Source organism: Phaenicophaeus curvirostris, chromosome 10 (genome assembly GCF_032191515.1).
Source record: "Phaenicophaeus curvirostris isolate KB17595 chromosome 10, BPBGC_Pcur_1.0, whole genome shotgun sequence".
NCBI classification, from domain to species: Eukaryota; Metazoa; Chordata; class Aves; order Cuculiformes; family Cuculidae; genus Phaenicophaeus; species Phaenicophaeus curvirostris.
The window spans coordinates 25,349,127-25,363,352 of NC_091401.1; the positions used below are offsets into that span (position 1 = coordinate 25,349,127).

At 51.5% G+C, this 14,226-nt stretch overlaps 2 protein-coding genes across 3 annotated transcripts in view; both read right to left on the reverse strand.

Annotated features, from left to right (window-relative positions):
- Positions 1–633: 633 nt before the first annotated feature.
- Positions 634–1,669, reverse strand: LOC138724655 (glucose-dependent insulinotropic receptor-like). Its single transcript, XM_069864833.1, has one exon. The coding sequence runs from the start codon at positions 1,599–1,601 to the stop codon at positions 642–644; it is 960 nt and encodes a 319-aa protein (XP_069720934.1). The 5' UTR covers positions 1,602–1,669; the 3' UTR covers positions 634–641.
- Positions 1,670–4,621: 2,952 nt separating this feature from the next.
- The window catches only part of SELENOT (selenoprotein T), a 200,760-nt gene continuing 191,155 nt past the window's right edge, over positions 4,622–14,226 (reverse strand). The window contains exons 2-7 of one of the 2 annotated variants that reach the window (XM_069865295.1): positions 13,643–13,825; positions 11,123–11,233; positions 9,928–10,054; positions 8,624–8,711; positions 7,216–7,367; positions 4,622–5,419 (exon numbers count right to left, since the gene is read on the reverse strand). In XM_069865295.1, coding sequence (XP_069721396.1) covers positions 7,243–7,367; positions 8,624–8,711; positions 9,928–10,054; positions 11,123–11,233; positions 13,643–13,821 — 630 coding nt within the window. In that variant the 5' untranslated portion in view covers positions 13,822–13,825 and the 3' untranslated portion in view covers positions 4,622–5,419; positions 7,216–7,242. Of the gene's footprint in view, positions 5,420–7,215; positions 7,368–8,623; positions 8,712–9,927; positions 10,055–11,122; positions 11,234–13,642; positions 13,879–14,226 lie in introns of those variants that run through there. The other variant, XM_069865294.1, reaches the window with a different exon arrangement.

Here is a 14,226-nt window from a genome sequence, read left to right on the forward strand (position 1 = left end):
TAGGGCAGGGACCATCACACCACATCTTCTTATCAGCCCACAATGAAGTGCATCTTGGCCACGGAGGCAAGAAGGGAGGCTTTGCTCAAGGCAGAGGAAATCCCTCCTCACTGTCAGTGCTCCTGAGCAAACCTCTCTTCTGTCTGCCGGCAGAAACCAGCTCAGGCTGACCAGTCACATTTCAGCCCGTGGATGTGGCACAAAGATAAAAGCAAACAGAGCATATCGAAGTGACAGGGATACGGGGAGGTGCTTGCTCAGAAGTCACCCGCCCTGGCACTGCTCTGCACAGCCGGGGCTTCTGCCAAGGACACAGCACCAGCAGAATAGCCCCCCACAGCTCAGTCTACTGCAGATATGAGACACAGCGGTTCCCCACGCAGAGAGAGGGACAAAAGCCCATAGTTTGTCCAAAGCAGCCAAAGGTCACAGTCTCGATGACCGTTTGTGCAGATGCGAGGAATAGAAGGCTGCCAATGCAGACAGCAGAGATCATGGATGAGCTGCAGCCTCTTGGCAGCAGCTCACAGACGGCTGACGCACTGGGAAGGCTCTGCTGCACTGGGCACTGTGCTTCCCTCCTGCCCTGGGTCCAGTGGCTGTGGGAGCAGCACGGGCAGAGGTAGCGGGGCACGGACCCCTCATGAACTGGGTGATTCAGGATGTCCCCCACGCCAGCTCCCAACGGTTTGAATGTTTGAGGCCAGGGGCTTCACTCGGCCCTTCCTCCTGCATCGGAGCAGCTTTGCAAGGTGGCTCCGGATGTCTTTGCTGTGCAGGGTGTAGATGAGGGGATTTATGAGGGAGTTGGTCTCACCCAGCAGGAACAAGGCATCCTTGAGCGGGCTGGCCAGGTTGCAGGAGCTGCAGGCGGCCTGCACGGTGCCCCCCACCAGGTAGGGGCCCCAGGAGAGGCTGAAGCCGACGAGGACGATGATCACAGTCCGCAGCGCCTTGAAGTGGCGCAGGTGGGCACGGAGGGGCCCCGTCTGGGCACGGGCGTGTCGGAGCCGCTTGTGCTGCATGTAGGCGACGCTGCCCACCGAGACGTGCAGGCAAACCAGCACCAGCAGTGAGGGAGCGAAGATGCCAAAGCAGATCACGTAGAGGTACTCGCTCTTGGCCACGTACAGGAGCCCACAGTAACCCGTGTAGTTGCCTTGCTGGAGGGAGGGCAAGATCAAAGGCAAGTGTCCGACAAAGAAGGAAAGCATCCAGAGGACAACAAGGGAGAGGACTATGGGGGTTTTCTTCAGGAGGGTGGGGTAGGAGAGCGGCAGCGTCACCACCAGGTACCTGTCCAGGGAGATCAGGAGCAGGGTGAGGATGGAGCCGATGCAAGGCGTCATGCTCAGGGCGACGCGCACGAGGCAGAAAGATTTGCTGCGGTCAAAACGCCCGTCGAGGATGTCGTCCAGCGCCTCGGTGATGCACATCACGCCCACCAGCAGGTCAGCGGTGGCCAGGTTGAGGATGTAGACATAGCTGGTGCCTGGCTGCTTCTTCATCAGCTGGTAAACGGCCACGATCACCAGCAGGTTGGCCGGGGGAATGAGGCAGCTCAGGAGGGAGCGCAGCACTGCGTACAGTATGTTGACCATCTTCCCTGGCAAGGAGGGTTGAAAGAGATGCCCAGGACAATTTTGCCCCAATGTGGAAAAACTGCCCCACGAAGAATCACAGAATCACAGAATAGCCAGGTTGGAAGAGACCCACCGGATCATCGAGTCCAACCAAGAGACCGTGGCTGAGCTGAAAACACAGAAGTGCCTCAGACCCTCCAACTGCAGCCCGAGGCCAGGAACACCCAAGTCAGTCCTTTAAGTGGCACTTTTTGTCCATCCCAGGAGATCTCCAGGACCTTTCCAGCTGCTACAAATCACGGCTGGTTCTTCCAGGGCTTTTGGCATCCCTTCTACCCATCTGATTTGCTCCACACCTGCAGAGGTGCTCCGAGATGCAGAAGAACCAAAGTCCTTGCCTGTTCTCAGCACGAACTCTGAATGCACCCAGGGCAGGAGCTCGCTGCCTGGGCGCTGGCTGGGCCGGCCGGCTGCCGAGCACACCTGTGACGCACAGCGATAAGGAGCAGCCTGGCCAAACAAAGCAGGCAGCAAGGATGGTGACCCGGGAGGTCCATGCTCCTCCCAGTGAGCCACAACTGTCCCCTCCCAGCACAGCACCTGTGGCTGGGCAGCCTTGTCCATACAGCCAGAGCACAGCCAGGCAGCGCTGCCCTGGCTGGGTCAGAAAATCTGGAGGTGGCTCTGCTAAGGCCACGGGAAACGTGGGCATATTGGAGACACTCTAGGTGTGGGGTAATGCTTGGGGTCTCCTCCCTGTCCCACCCTTTGTCAGGTTCTTGGCTGCAGGTCTGCAAACATATGAAATGAACTCTTACTCCACACAGTGCAACCACAACACTAATAGGAAGCTGCACAGTAAACGAATAAAAAAAAATTAAATCCAACTGATGTCAAATCAGGCTCTGGATAAACATCCCGTATTCATGAAGTTCACATTTAGTACAGATTTAAGTCTACCAGTCCAAGACAGACACTGCTTGCAAGTTCTTGTTAATGAGCTCTGCTACAGCATCACTAAAACCACCCAGAAGGGGCTTGTGCTGTACAGTCCCGCACAAGCCTGCCAGCCTCCAGCACCCCGGGGACACCCCATCCCCGTTCCCGGGAGACGGGTGCTGGAGGGGCTGATCCTGCATGCTCACCCTGGCTCCGTCCGGTCTTGACAGAGGCGTCAACCAGGCATGGGGCCCTTGGGAAAGAGCAGAAACTGGACACTCAGCAGAACGGCTGGTGTTTAGATCCACGCCAAAGCCCGCAACACAGCCCACTGAGCAAAATTGCACACTAAAATTGCTAGCGGTGGTGGGGCAGCAGTGTAGTCCACCACCAACCCCCCTTCGCCCCTCCATGCCCAAGCAATTCCAGAGCTTTGCCAAGAAGTGGGAAAAAGGACAGTCCTTGCTCCCACACCAGATCCCAAGGCAGAGCAGCGTGCCCAGCTCCTGTGAAACCCAGACCTGTGCAGCCTCAGGCACCTTGGTTTGAGTGAAAGCTCTGATTAGACTCGAAATCTTCTAGAGTCAAAATCATCAGTTTAGAAAGATGAAGATCGAACCTGGAGTTTCCTTTTGACCTGTTATGCCATTGTCATTCCAGTTTTTAGCTGGGTTATGATAGATTTATGCTACCATAAAACGAGAACTGGGGACAGATCCCTGCTGCAAGTGGCTTACGCCCTTTTTCTGCACTCACAGTGGGAAACGCGAGTTCCATCCTTCATCCTTCCCCAGCCTGCAGCCAGTTCACAGCAGTTCCACCACATACACCTCATTTACCCTTGTGCTTAACAAGCCAAGATCAACAAGCCTGTGCTTGCCCTGGGCTCTTCCCAGACCAAACCACCTGGACTTGTTTCAGACCAGAATGAGCCCTCCTGGTTAATGCACCACAAATGGTAATAAGCTGGTGTTTGGCAACTCGTTTACGAGAAGGCTGGCAGGTATCGCTGCCTTTAATGACCATCAGGGTTCTTTGTTTCCATTTTATTGTTCAGTTTTTCCGTTTGGAAGTGCTCTATGAAAAGCAACATCGGGGCTCAGCCCAGCCCATAAAATCGAGCCTGCTCTGTGCACCTACAACCCAGAGAAATCACAGACGCAGCCAAAACGCTGCCCAGCCTGGGCCTCCTGGGGCAAAAAGAGATTCACAAAGGTTCCCAGGTAGCTACCTCCAACACATCCATAAGCCACTTTGCTCAGATGGAAGGAATACTGGGGGCAGCTGGCAGGTCATGAGCAAACATCCCTGGGGGAAGACTGCACAGCTCATGGAATATCTCGGTACAGCAACACACCTGGACACTTGTTGTCTGTCTGTCTGAAGTGAAAAGGATTGACAAGCCAGACCTGTCCACCCTAGGAAGTTTGGGTTCATCTGTTTCAGAAGGCAAGGCAGGAATTACCCAAGGAGGCTACCTCAGAGCCAAAGCAGCCCTGAGGACATTGTTTGATGCCTGTGACGAGCACCACCCCTGTAACAAAAGGCATCGATTCCGCTCTGCTCAGGACTCCCCTCCGCTCAGAACAGAGCTCCAGTTACCTTAGGCACCTCTGACCTTGCACCACTGAGCTGTGGGGAGGGTCTAAGACAACTCTTACACACCTGCACCATGGCTCCACAATTCCCCTCCCACCTGATCTACCGTCCCGATGGAGAAAATCCCCCTCCTCATCCCTAGGCAGTGTTTGAGGATCCAGGAAGTACAGGGGCTGCAAAACTCTGCAGCTCAGAACAAGGACAAAAATGGAGTGGGAGGCAGGTGCTGCCAGGCCTGAGCCTCCCCACAGAGGGGCCAGCAGAGAAGCTGCTCAGCGCAGGCAGGAGATGCAACAGTGAAGGGAAGGCTGCAGCCTGCAGCTTGCACCGACTCAGGAAGCCAACTCAGGAGAATTCCCAGCCCCTGTGAGAGAACCTCACCCCATGACGGCAGTACTTGAATTCAAACCACAGCCGACGTCCGTCAGACACACAAAGGAACGACCAAAGCTCTGTGTGTCCCCTGTCAAGGGGCCAGGCAAGACAAACACGAGATTAAGTGGCTTTGGAAAGTAGGCTTTTTATGCATTGTTTCAATTGCAATTCCAAAGAATATCCATCAGTGACTTGGACAAGTTACTTCACACAGTACATGAGAACTCTCTATTTAAATTAGCTTTCCTGGTTTCATTAGGACAGTAGTAAGGCTCAGTGTTTCACCTCAGCAGGTGAAGAGAGAACCCCTGGAGCCGGCCAACACCATTTCAAAAGAAGTCGATCTTAATTTTACTGAATTCACAAAATGATGTCACTACTCTGCATATAACTTTGTTTATATAATTTAGTATATAATGCACCCTTCAACTCTGCCATAGATTTTGAAAAATATACAAACCTGCTTTAACCACATTAGAGAGATTTGAGACAGCTGTTAATTACTGAACAGTTTAGGACAGTATCAGACACTCCTATAACTTCATTTTAAGCTACAAAAAGAACATAAATTCATATAAAATACAACAGATTAAACAAACTTTTTTCCAAGGAAGAATCGGGTATCAACTCAACCTGCCATTGTGTGACACACGAATACAAAATAAGTTACCGTTAGTAATGCCTGCATTGTTGGGCTGAAAACTGGTCGAATGGAATCTTAAAAAAACTATACAGTATTATTGCACTCCATGACTGTGCAGGATCCAGAAACAGGCCAGCACTGAAAGGTCTTCCATCAAATGTTTTCCGGGAGGCACGACCCAGCTGCAAGAAGCATCCAGCCTGCACTAACAGCGTGCTGTCTTCAGTACAGGCCTTCATGGGGCTGAGCCGCGCGGCCGTGGGAAACTACCACTCAATGCCTGCAAACGGAGACACAAGAGTTACAGTCGGAGACAGCTCCGGCGTTTAACCAGCAAGCTGTCCCCAGCACTGTTGCAGCAGGGAGCAAGGCAGCACATGTGACCTAGGGAGAGCAGTGGGCCACGTACGTGCCAGATTACAAACCCAAAGGGAAGCAGCACTCATGGCAGGAGCGCTGCCACTGCTTCCTCTGGGCGGCTGCCTGCACAGGGACCACTGGAACGACACTACCATGGCAGGAATTTAGACAGGGAGACGTCAGAAGAGAATGTCACAAAGCCTGTCAGACCCTCCTAACGTGCACTGCTGCTTCCCACACGGATGAAAGCAGAGCCAAATGGGGTTTCTTTTTCTCAACTCGAACCCCAGTAAATAGAATTCTACATGAGACCAGTCTCAGCATGTTTTGTAAGCTCAGAAGTGATGTCAATCTACTTTGCGACAAAGAACACTGTTTGAGACCCTTCAGATCTATCTGTACAGGATGCTGGGCTTCAGCAAGCCCAGCTGAATAGTACGGGGAACACCAATGGCACACAGCATTCTACAAATACAAAACTACTTATTCCATGATTACCATGACTTTTGCTAACTTACTAGGACAAACCAGACTTAACAAACAGGAAATGCCAGCAAGAATCAAACATTAGCTGCTCCTCGTCCTCCCTACACAAGGACTTGGATGAAGCAGCCTCTCTGCATGGCTCTCCCACCTCAGGAAGCTGTAGGTGTGTCCGTGGAGAAAGAAATAATCAGGGGAAAAAAAGTGGGCCTTAGAGTCTGAGCTCTGACACAGTGGGAAACACCAGAGCAAGGCCTGGACATGGAGCATGGTTTCCTGTGAGGAGCAAGATGCCTGCAGGGCTCTGTCAGTGTTTTGATTTCTCTGAGCATACACTTCCACTTGCTGCCTTCCTGCTCATGTGAATAGGGATATGTAGGAGCCAAATCACATTAAGCAGAGCTCCCCAGGACACGTGTGCTGGTGTCTGAGCAGAGCTGGGCCATTATTACCTCAAAAGCTGGGACCAACTGACCCGTTCAAGGTGGTGAGACCATTGCAAGGAGTCAGCCGACAGAAACGGGAGAAGGGGTTGTAACTGGAAACAGGGTCATGCCAAGAAACCCGGCTCTCAAACTAAAGCATTCTTGGGCCAGAAACTGCACCACGGCTCATCAAGTTGTCTCCTAAGCACCAATGGCCAATTTGTGCCCTGGGACGGTCCTTTTGTAGCACAGCCTTGATCCTACGAAGAACCGTGAGCTGGATGTTTTGAAAACCAGAAGTGACGTAGGCATATAGAACTGGTTTGCCACAATACACAAAAGCATGGATGGAAGTCCTCTGCTCCTAACAGCCAGGGAGTATTTGCAGAAGGGTAGAACAGTACAGAACATGGGCAGGAGCAAGGAAGTGTTCTGCTTTTCAGGGTCATGCTTACAAGTCAGAGAGAAACCTTTTACACACAGACTATTCCAAGACATGCAATACCATGTGCCTTCTGACCTCTGCACAACACAGCTCTCTAACTTAAGACCCTCTGCACACAGCAACATTTTTTTCCTGAACAAACCAGTGCCAGCTTCCAGTTCTGAAACAGGCAGAACATCTCCCAGACCAAAGCCCGTCTCACCAGCCCCTGTGAGCATGGTGTCAATTCACTGAACGTTGCAGGAGCTGGTTCTCCAGCAAAACACTTGTACATGCACAAATACAGGATTGTAACATGCAATCTGCCACACTCAGCCCTTCCCACCCACCCCAACAGACAGCGGTGCCAGGAAGGAGACTTACAAGCAGTTTCAGTGCTGATAGATGGGGCTATGACCGATGATGAGGCATTGACTCCATGTGCACATTGAGCTTCATCTCGTTATCAAGAATTTGTACAAGCTGCTGCATGGAAGGAAGGTGGCCGGACTCAAGCTTGGACCACACTGGAACATCTACCACAAAACACAGGGAGGGGAGAAAAGCACTGTTACACTGACAAAGTCAAACAGCTTCTTGGGCTACTTTAAACAGCATTTAAAAGACCCAAGCAGCTATGCAAGTTGGTACTATTTTACACTGAGAGAAATATCTGGACCAACAATGCTCTAAACCTCTGGCTGTACTAAAACTCAAGCCAACTAACAGAACAAAGAGCCTAATGCTTCCATTTCGAAATGTATCGTGCAGATTTGGAGGTTCAAAATATCCGTGAACAGATGTCTAAGAACAGACTGGCACACCAAGTGTTGAAACCATCACTAGATCTTTGACACTTGTGGGTACCACTACATCCTCAGCTCACTGTTGCCTAACATCCACAGCTGATCCTCGAGTTCTGCTTACTAAGATCTGGCTTGGAAGGTCACACTCAAAGTGGCTGCAATCATTATTCTACCCTGTCCCAAACACAAATCAGAAACTCCCAGACGTCCAAGGCGACTGTCTGTCCCTATGAAGGCTCTGCTGCCAAACCTTCATCTGAGATTTCAGACTGGAAGGGCATCAAGTTCAACTACTCTGATGCACTGCAGTCCTTTAAAGGGTCCTGCGGTGTGTGATTTGCCTTGGAAACCACGATACTGAAACCCATCCCACACAACCATAACCTGAGATTACAAAGCACAGAGCTGTATCATGCACTTGTACCTAGAGCCAGAGAAATTCTGTAGTCCATCAGGCTTAAATGATCTTTAAAACCATTAAATGATTTGAAGGCAGAAGGTCCACAGACTCTTCAACCGGAAAAATCAGTATCGCTGTCCACTGCTACTGAAAGTCTGGGAATAACAGTGGTTTCAATAGGATTCTAAGGCTAAACCACACTAGATAAGAGGACAGCGAATGCATCTAATTAACTGGAGAGTACACTTCCCTAGTTCACATCTTACTTACTGGACAACACAGGCAATGAAAGAACAGAACATGGTTACCCCAAGTGACTCTGAGTGAGTTTTTATGTAGCTGCTTTAAAATTCACACAATGGACACCTGCATAAATGGCTTTACAAGGCACCTATGATTTTCATTTTTCTTGTGATACAGAACACCTGAAGATTCAGACTGGTTGGCAGTCACCACATACCACCACACTCCAAAACACGTGTTTCTTAACATCATTCCTCTTCCTCCCAGCACACAGCTCTCTCAGAACTGTGCAGACACGCACAACACAATTCCCCGTCCCCTGAAGAGAAAGTTATCGGCTCACCATTCAGAGTTATCTCAAATGCGCCTGTCGACATGCACTGGTTCTCAATCATGTTGCTCAGGAAGAAGACCATCATACAGGCATAAACCTGGAACGGAATAGAGAGAACCCCTGATGCTCAGCCCCATAAGCCACAGCTCATTTTATTCCCTCTCAGTCAGCACTGGAAGTTCACAGGTGTTTTTTAGTCTTTCCATCACACAGACATCTTTCCATCACCTTTCTAAAATGACTGTGCACACTGCCTTCCCAACATAGGTACCAAAATGATTCTGAAACCGCCCTCAGCTCTCAATCCTTATCCATACCCCCTTACATCTTCTTGCATTACAACATCAGATCACTGATGTACGGCAGCCCGCCACACTTGGAGAGCATGTGGCCCATTTAATTAAACAGGATACATGAAAGCCTCTGCCTGTTCAAACTGACTGCTGACAGAAACCACTGCATGGGGCAGTGCAGTGTGAGGATGCAGAGGTTAATGAACTTATAAATTGTAGAATAAATCACAGAATCACAATGCTTTGGGTTGGAAAGGATCCTACAGCCCATCCAGTTCCAACTCCCACTGGATCAGGGGCTCCAAGCCCCATCCAACCTGGCCTTGAACACTTCCAGGGATGGGGCAGCCACCCCTGCTCTGGGCAACCTGGGCCAGGGCCTCCCCACCCTCACAGGAAAACGTTTCTTCCTGGATCTGGAATAAGGTCATTATACATCTGAGCATAACAACAGTGATCCACCAGCATCCTCAGTGCAGACTGACAGGGATATTCACCCCACAAGGCACAGTCTGTCACGCCTGAGAATGTTCTGCAACAACACCCACAACATTTCAACTTGATTTTCCTAGTCGCCATGTAAATACAGCCCTAAGGTGTTAAAGGTCTGATGAAAGCGACAACTGCAGAATACTCGTGTGACAACAGAAAAGGGAACCTGTCATTTTAGCACCAACAATACCATCCTGAAACTCTACTAGGACCTTAACAACTGAACACCCGGTACCATCTTCGGCAGTGAGGTTAACCCCATTGCCCCTTTGCAGCGTCACCAGCTGAGAAAGGGAGGTGCTGAGAATCCAGTCTGGGTCTGTCACAAACACAAAGCACTGCTATTAAGAATAAATACATAACTCTAAAATTCTCAGGTGTATTTCCTTACAGAAGCCAAAAGGTTCCGTCAAGGCCACAGTGGAGGGAAGTTGCGTTAGTGACAACAGTGAGGCACTCCTCGAGTCCCCTCATGAATTCATTTTAGAACCACCCTTTCAAAATAAAACGAGAAAGTATGCCATTTACCTTATTTTCTTGGCCCCACTGCCAGATGCTCGGAGCTTGCATGCCAAAGAAAGCAAATGGATCCTTGCCGACAATTATTAAGCCTATTAATACTAGTTTGAAGACAGACAGGAAGGATGCTATGTGCCTATCAAAAAACAAGACATTAGAACACCTCAGGAGGTTGACAGTTACCGGTTCACCACCAAACAGCGACAATTCACCTAACTAGAAGGATTCTGATAGTGTATAATCGGCTATTTCAGAGGAAATACAGAACTTTCCAAATACGTTTCTCTCTCCGTGGGAACAAGACAACCCAGCATGTGAATTAACAAACCCCATACCCTCAGGGGATGCCATTCTCCCATACCATGCACAACAGACTGGGTTCTTGCCCTAAGCAGACCTCAAACAGAAATTTGTTTTCAACTTGTACGTGTGTGAACTGGATAATACCCTCAATTTCTTAAAGAAGTGGTTCCACACGATAGAGACAGGTTTAATTGACAGGCACTGCTTCCTCATAATGCATTTTCCCAGCAGATGCAGAAAACCCTAAGGCACTTTGTACATATTAAGGCCACAGCAGAGAGCACATTAACACTGAGGTATTCAACCTTGTAGCCTTCTTACCATTGTAATTATTACAGTAATTAGGTCAAGAAGTGGTTCAAAACCCACCACAGCAGCTACGGCATCCCTCTCCAGCATGTATACAACTGTTTAAGTAACAGCAACAACATTATTTTCTTTTTGCCTTTTTCCAAACGTCTTTGGGCTTCTACCCCCCGAGACTGCAGTTAAGGACATCCTGACAGTCTCTCCAATGGGCTTAGCTCACCCCGAAACTCTTCCCTCCTCTGCAACCTTAACCTGTTACAGGACCTTCTCACTGAGTGCATAAGCTAAGATACAAATGTGAATTTATGTCCAGATACTACAAAAAGGAAAGCTAGAAATATGCACTGTGGAAAAAAGTGAATTACATAATTTACTTCATATCGGAACACACCAAACCGCACCACAGATACCTACATGGCAATATCTGCATGAAAACTACGGCAGCTGCTGGAGGAGAGATGATAACAAAGGCTATACATAACTATAATGGGAATCATAGAATCATGTTTCCATTTTCAGTATTATTTAAGTGTAAATGCACATGTCCACCACACACTAGAACAAAGACAATCTGTCCTCGTTGTTTGCTTACCTATAGATGGGTTGAGGAAGGTAGTTTTCTCCTTCGATCCGGATGTCTGGGTACCGCTGGCTGATAACCCGCATGTACTCCTCAAACACCCGCCTGTAGCCTCAGGAGACACTGAACACAGAGAGGGATGGTCAGCACGGGCTCTGTCACGTGCGCTGCTTTGCCAGCAACACCAGCACTTGCACTGCTCTCAGGCCACTCAGTTTAATATAAAACTAAAATCCACATCAGAGAAGAGCGCTGGTTTGCAGCTCACTTGCACCCAAAAGCCCTGGCAGCTGGGCTCTTACACAGGCCTGTGCCCACGCACTAGCGCAGACGCTGCACTCCAGGGATGCCGGCTGAGCAGGGAATCTCTTGGCTCCCCGCAAAAAACTGAGAGAGGACAGTCAGGGGAACAGCGGATAGTCAGGGAAACAACACCTCCCTCTGTGTCAAAATCAAAGAGGGTTTCACCACTGCTGCTTCATCTCCACACTGCTTGAACGGAGCACTCCCTTCAACTGCTCACAGGCAACTTAACCGCTCCAGCAGTTCCTGCCTCAGGATGACCAGGTTAACTATTCCAGAGCTGCACTTTGGCTCACAATTCTACCAGCTGTCTCCGTATTAACTGAAACTGAAGTTATCACCCTCACCTCATGGAAGAAGGAATCACAGACTGGTTTCAGTTGGAAGGGACCTTAAAAAACACCCAGTTCCACCCCTTGCCATGGGCAGCGACACTTCCCACTGGACCAGGCTGCTCCAAGCCCCATCCAACCCAGCCTTGAACACCTCCAGGGATGGGGCAGCCACAGCTTCCCTGAGCAACCTGGGCCAGGGCCTGCCCACCCTCACTATGAAGAATTTCTTCTAATGTCTATTCTAAATCTTCTTTCTTCTAATTTGAAGCCATTCCCTCATGTTCCATCACTCTCTTCACCGCCCTGCACAGCACTGCCCACAGCACCAGGAACCACAGCAGTGACAGAAGGCCCCGATTCCCTCCTGCAACACAGCTCTGTGTGCCGGAGCAAACTCCCGCGTCCTCCCACAAGGTGTGCCCCATGCAGCCACCAGCATTTCCAAGATGACATGGAGGAACAGGCCTGCAATACTGCATATAAACACACAACCTACTGCCTCGTCACCCTAGGCCAGGCACGCTACCCTAGTGCCCCGGACCCTGCTCCTCCAGCGCTGCCCACCTGGTCCCCAAGCCCACAGCGTGGGGTTGGGGTGCTGTGGCACAGGAGGCACCTGTGCCCACCAGCCCCAACACTGAGGGGAGAATCACAGAACCCCTAGGTTGGAAAAGGCCTCTGACACCACCGAGTCCAACCATCCCTGACCACCACTAAGCCACCCCTGAGCACCTCATCCACCTGTCTTTTAAACCCGTCTAGGGATGGGGACTGAACTACCTCCCTGCACAGCTTCTGCCTGGGCCTGAAAGCCCCTTCTGTGAAGGCATTTTTCCTGATAGAATCATAGAATCATAGAATAACCAGGTTGGAAGAGACCCACCGGATCATCGAGTCCAACCATTCCCATCAATAACTAACCCATGCCCCTTGGCACCTCGTCCACCCGTGCCTTAAACCCCTCCAGGGAAGGTGAATCAACCACCTCCCTGGGTAGCCTGTTCCAGTGCTCAATGACCCTTTCTGTGAAAAATTTTTTCCTTATGTCCAGCCTAAATCTCGCCTGGCAGAGCTTGAGGCCATGAGGCTTGAGGCAGAGCTTGAGGCATGAGAACCTTCTAATTAAACCTGAACTGCCTGCTCATGGCATTTTGTGCTTCTCTGGATGCCTAAGCACTAAAGGAGAGACCTGAAAACACAGAAACTAAACAATGAAGTAGCCTCTCTTCTTTTAGACACCTCGAGGAAGAGGGTGATAATGCAGGAGTCAGGATCTACAGACTAAAGGGCTTCTGCGTTGGTGTTCCCACTGCTGCAGAAGGACTCCTGCAGGTCCTTTGAAGAAAGCAAGGCTGGGGGAAATGCAAAGAGCTTGCATCCACATTAATGCAGAGAAGGCAAAGAGAGACAAGAGATGGCAGGTTTTCCTCATCAGCCTGGGGAGCTGACAGGAATCCAGAGCTGACTGGTCTAGCCTGAACCTACCCTGGCACAATTTGAAGCCATTTCCTCTTGTCCTACGGCCTGTCACTTGGGAGAACAGAAAGCACCCGCCTCACCATAACCTCCTTTTAGGTAGTTGTGGAGAGCGATGAGGTCTCCCCTCAGGCTCCCTTTCCCCAGGCTAAACAGCCCCAGGTCCCTCAACCGCCTTGAAGAATCCTTGTTCTCCAGCCCCTTCCCCAGCCCCTCAATGTCCTCCTTGGAGCGAGGGGCCCATAACTGAGCCTCACCGAGCCCAGCGGCACAATCCCTTCCCCGCTCCCGCGGTCTCTCACACAAACCGGGGGGGGGTGGGGGGAGGAGGGGGCGCGCGCCGAGGGGAGGGGGAGGAGGGGGAGCGAGGCGCGAGCCCGGCCGGCGCCGCCGCCGCCATCTTGCCGCGCGGCCTCACCAGATCTGGAACTTGAGCAGCGGCCCGGTGGCGTAGGCCATGCGCAGCTTCTTGGCCGGCAGGCCGCCCTGCTCCGCCGCGCCGCCGGGTCCCGCCGCCAGCGCCAGCAGCAGCAGCAGCAGGAGGAGCGGCGGCAGCAGCAGCGCCGGCAGCCGCAGCGACAGCCCCGCCGCCCGCATCGCTCCCCGATCCCGCCGCGGGAGCGCGCGCGCGGCACCAAGGTCACGCGGGCGCCGCCCCGCGCAGGCGCCGCCGGGCACGTGACTCCCGCGGTCGCAGCGTCGCTGCAGGGACCGGGGCCGAAGGGACCCCGAGGGCCATCCAGTGCCACCGCTGCCACGGGCAGGGACACCTCCCCCGGGATCAGGGGCTCCAGGCCCCATCCAACCTGGCCTTGAACCCCTCCAGGGATGGGGCAGCCACCCCTGCTCTGGGCAACCTGGGCCAGGGCCTCCCCGCCCCTTCACAGGAGAACATTTCTCCCTAAAATCTCATCTCAATCTCCCCTCTTTCAGCTCAAAACCATCCCCCCTCATCCTATCCCTGCCCTCCCTGATCCAGAGCCCCTTTCCGGATTTCCTGGA

Excerpts from the sequence above, each read along its gene's own strand:
- LOC138724655 (XM_069864833.1), bottom strand. The coding sequence starts at position 1,601 with ATGGTCAACATACTGTACGCAGTGCTGCGCTCCCTCCTGAGCTGCCTC.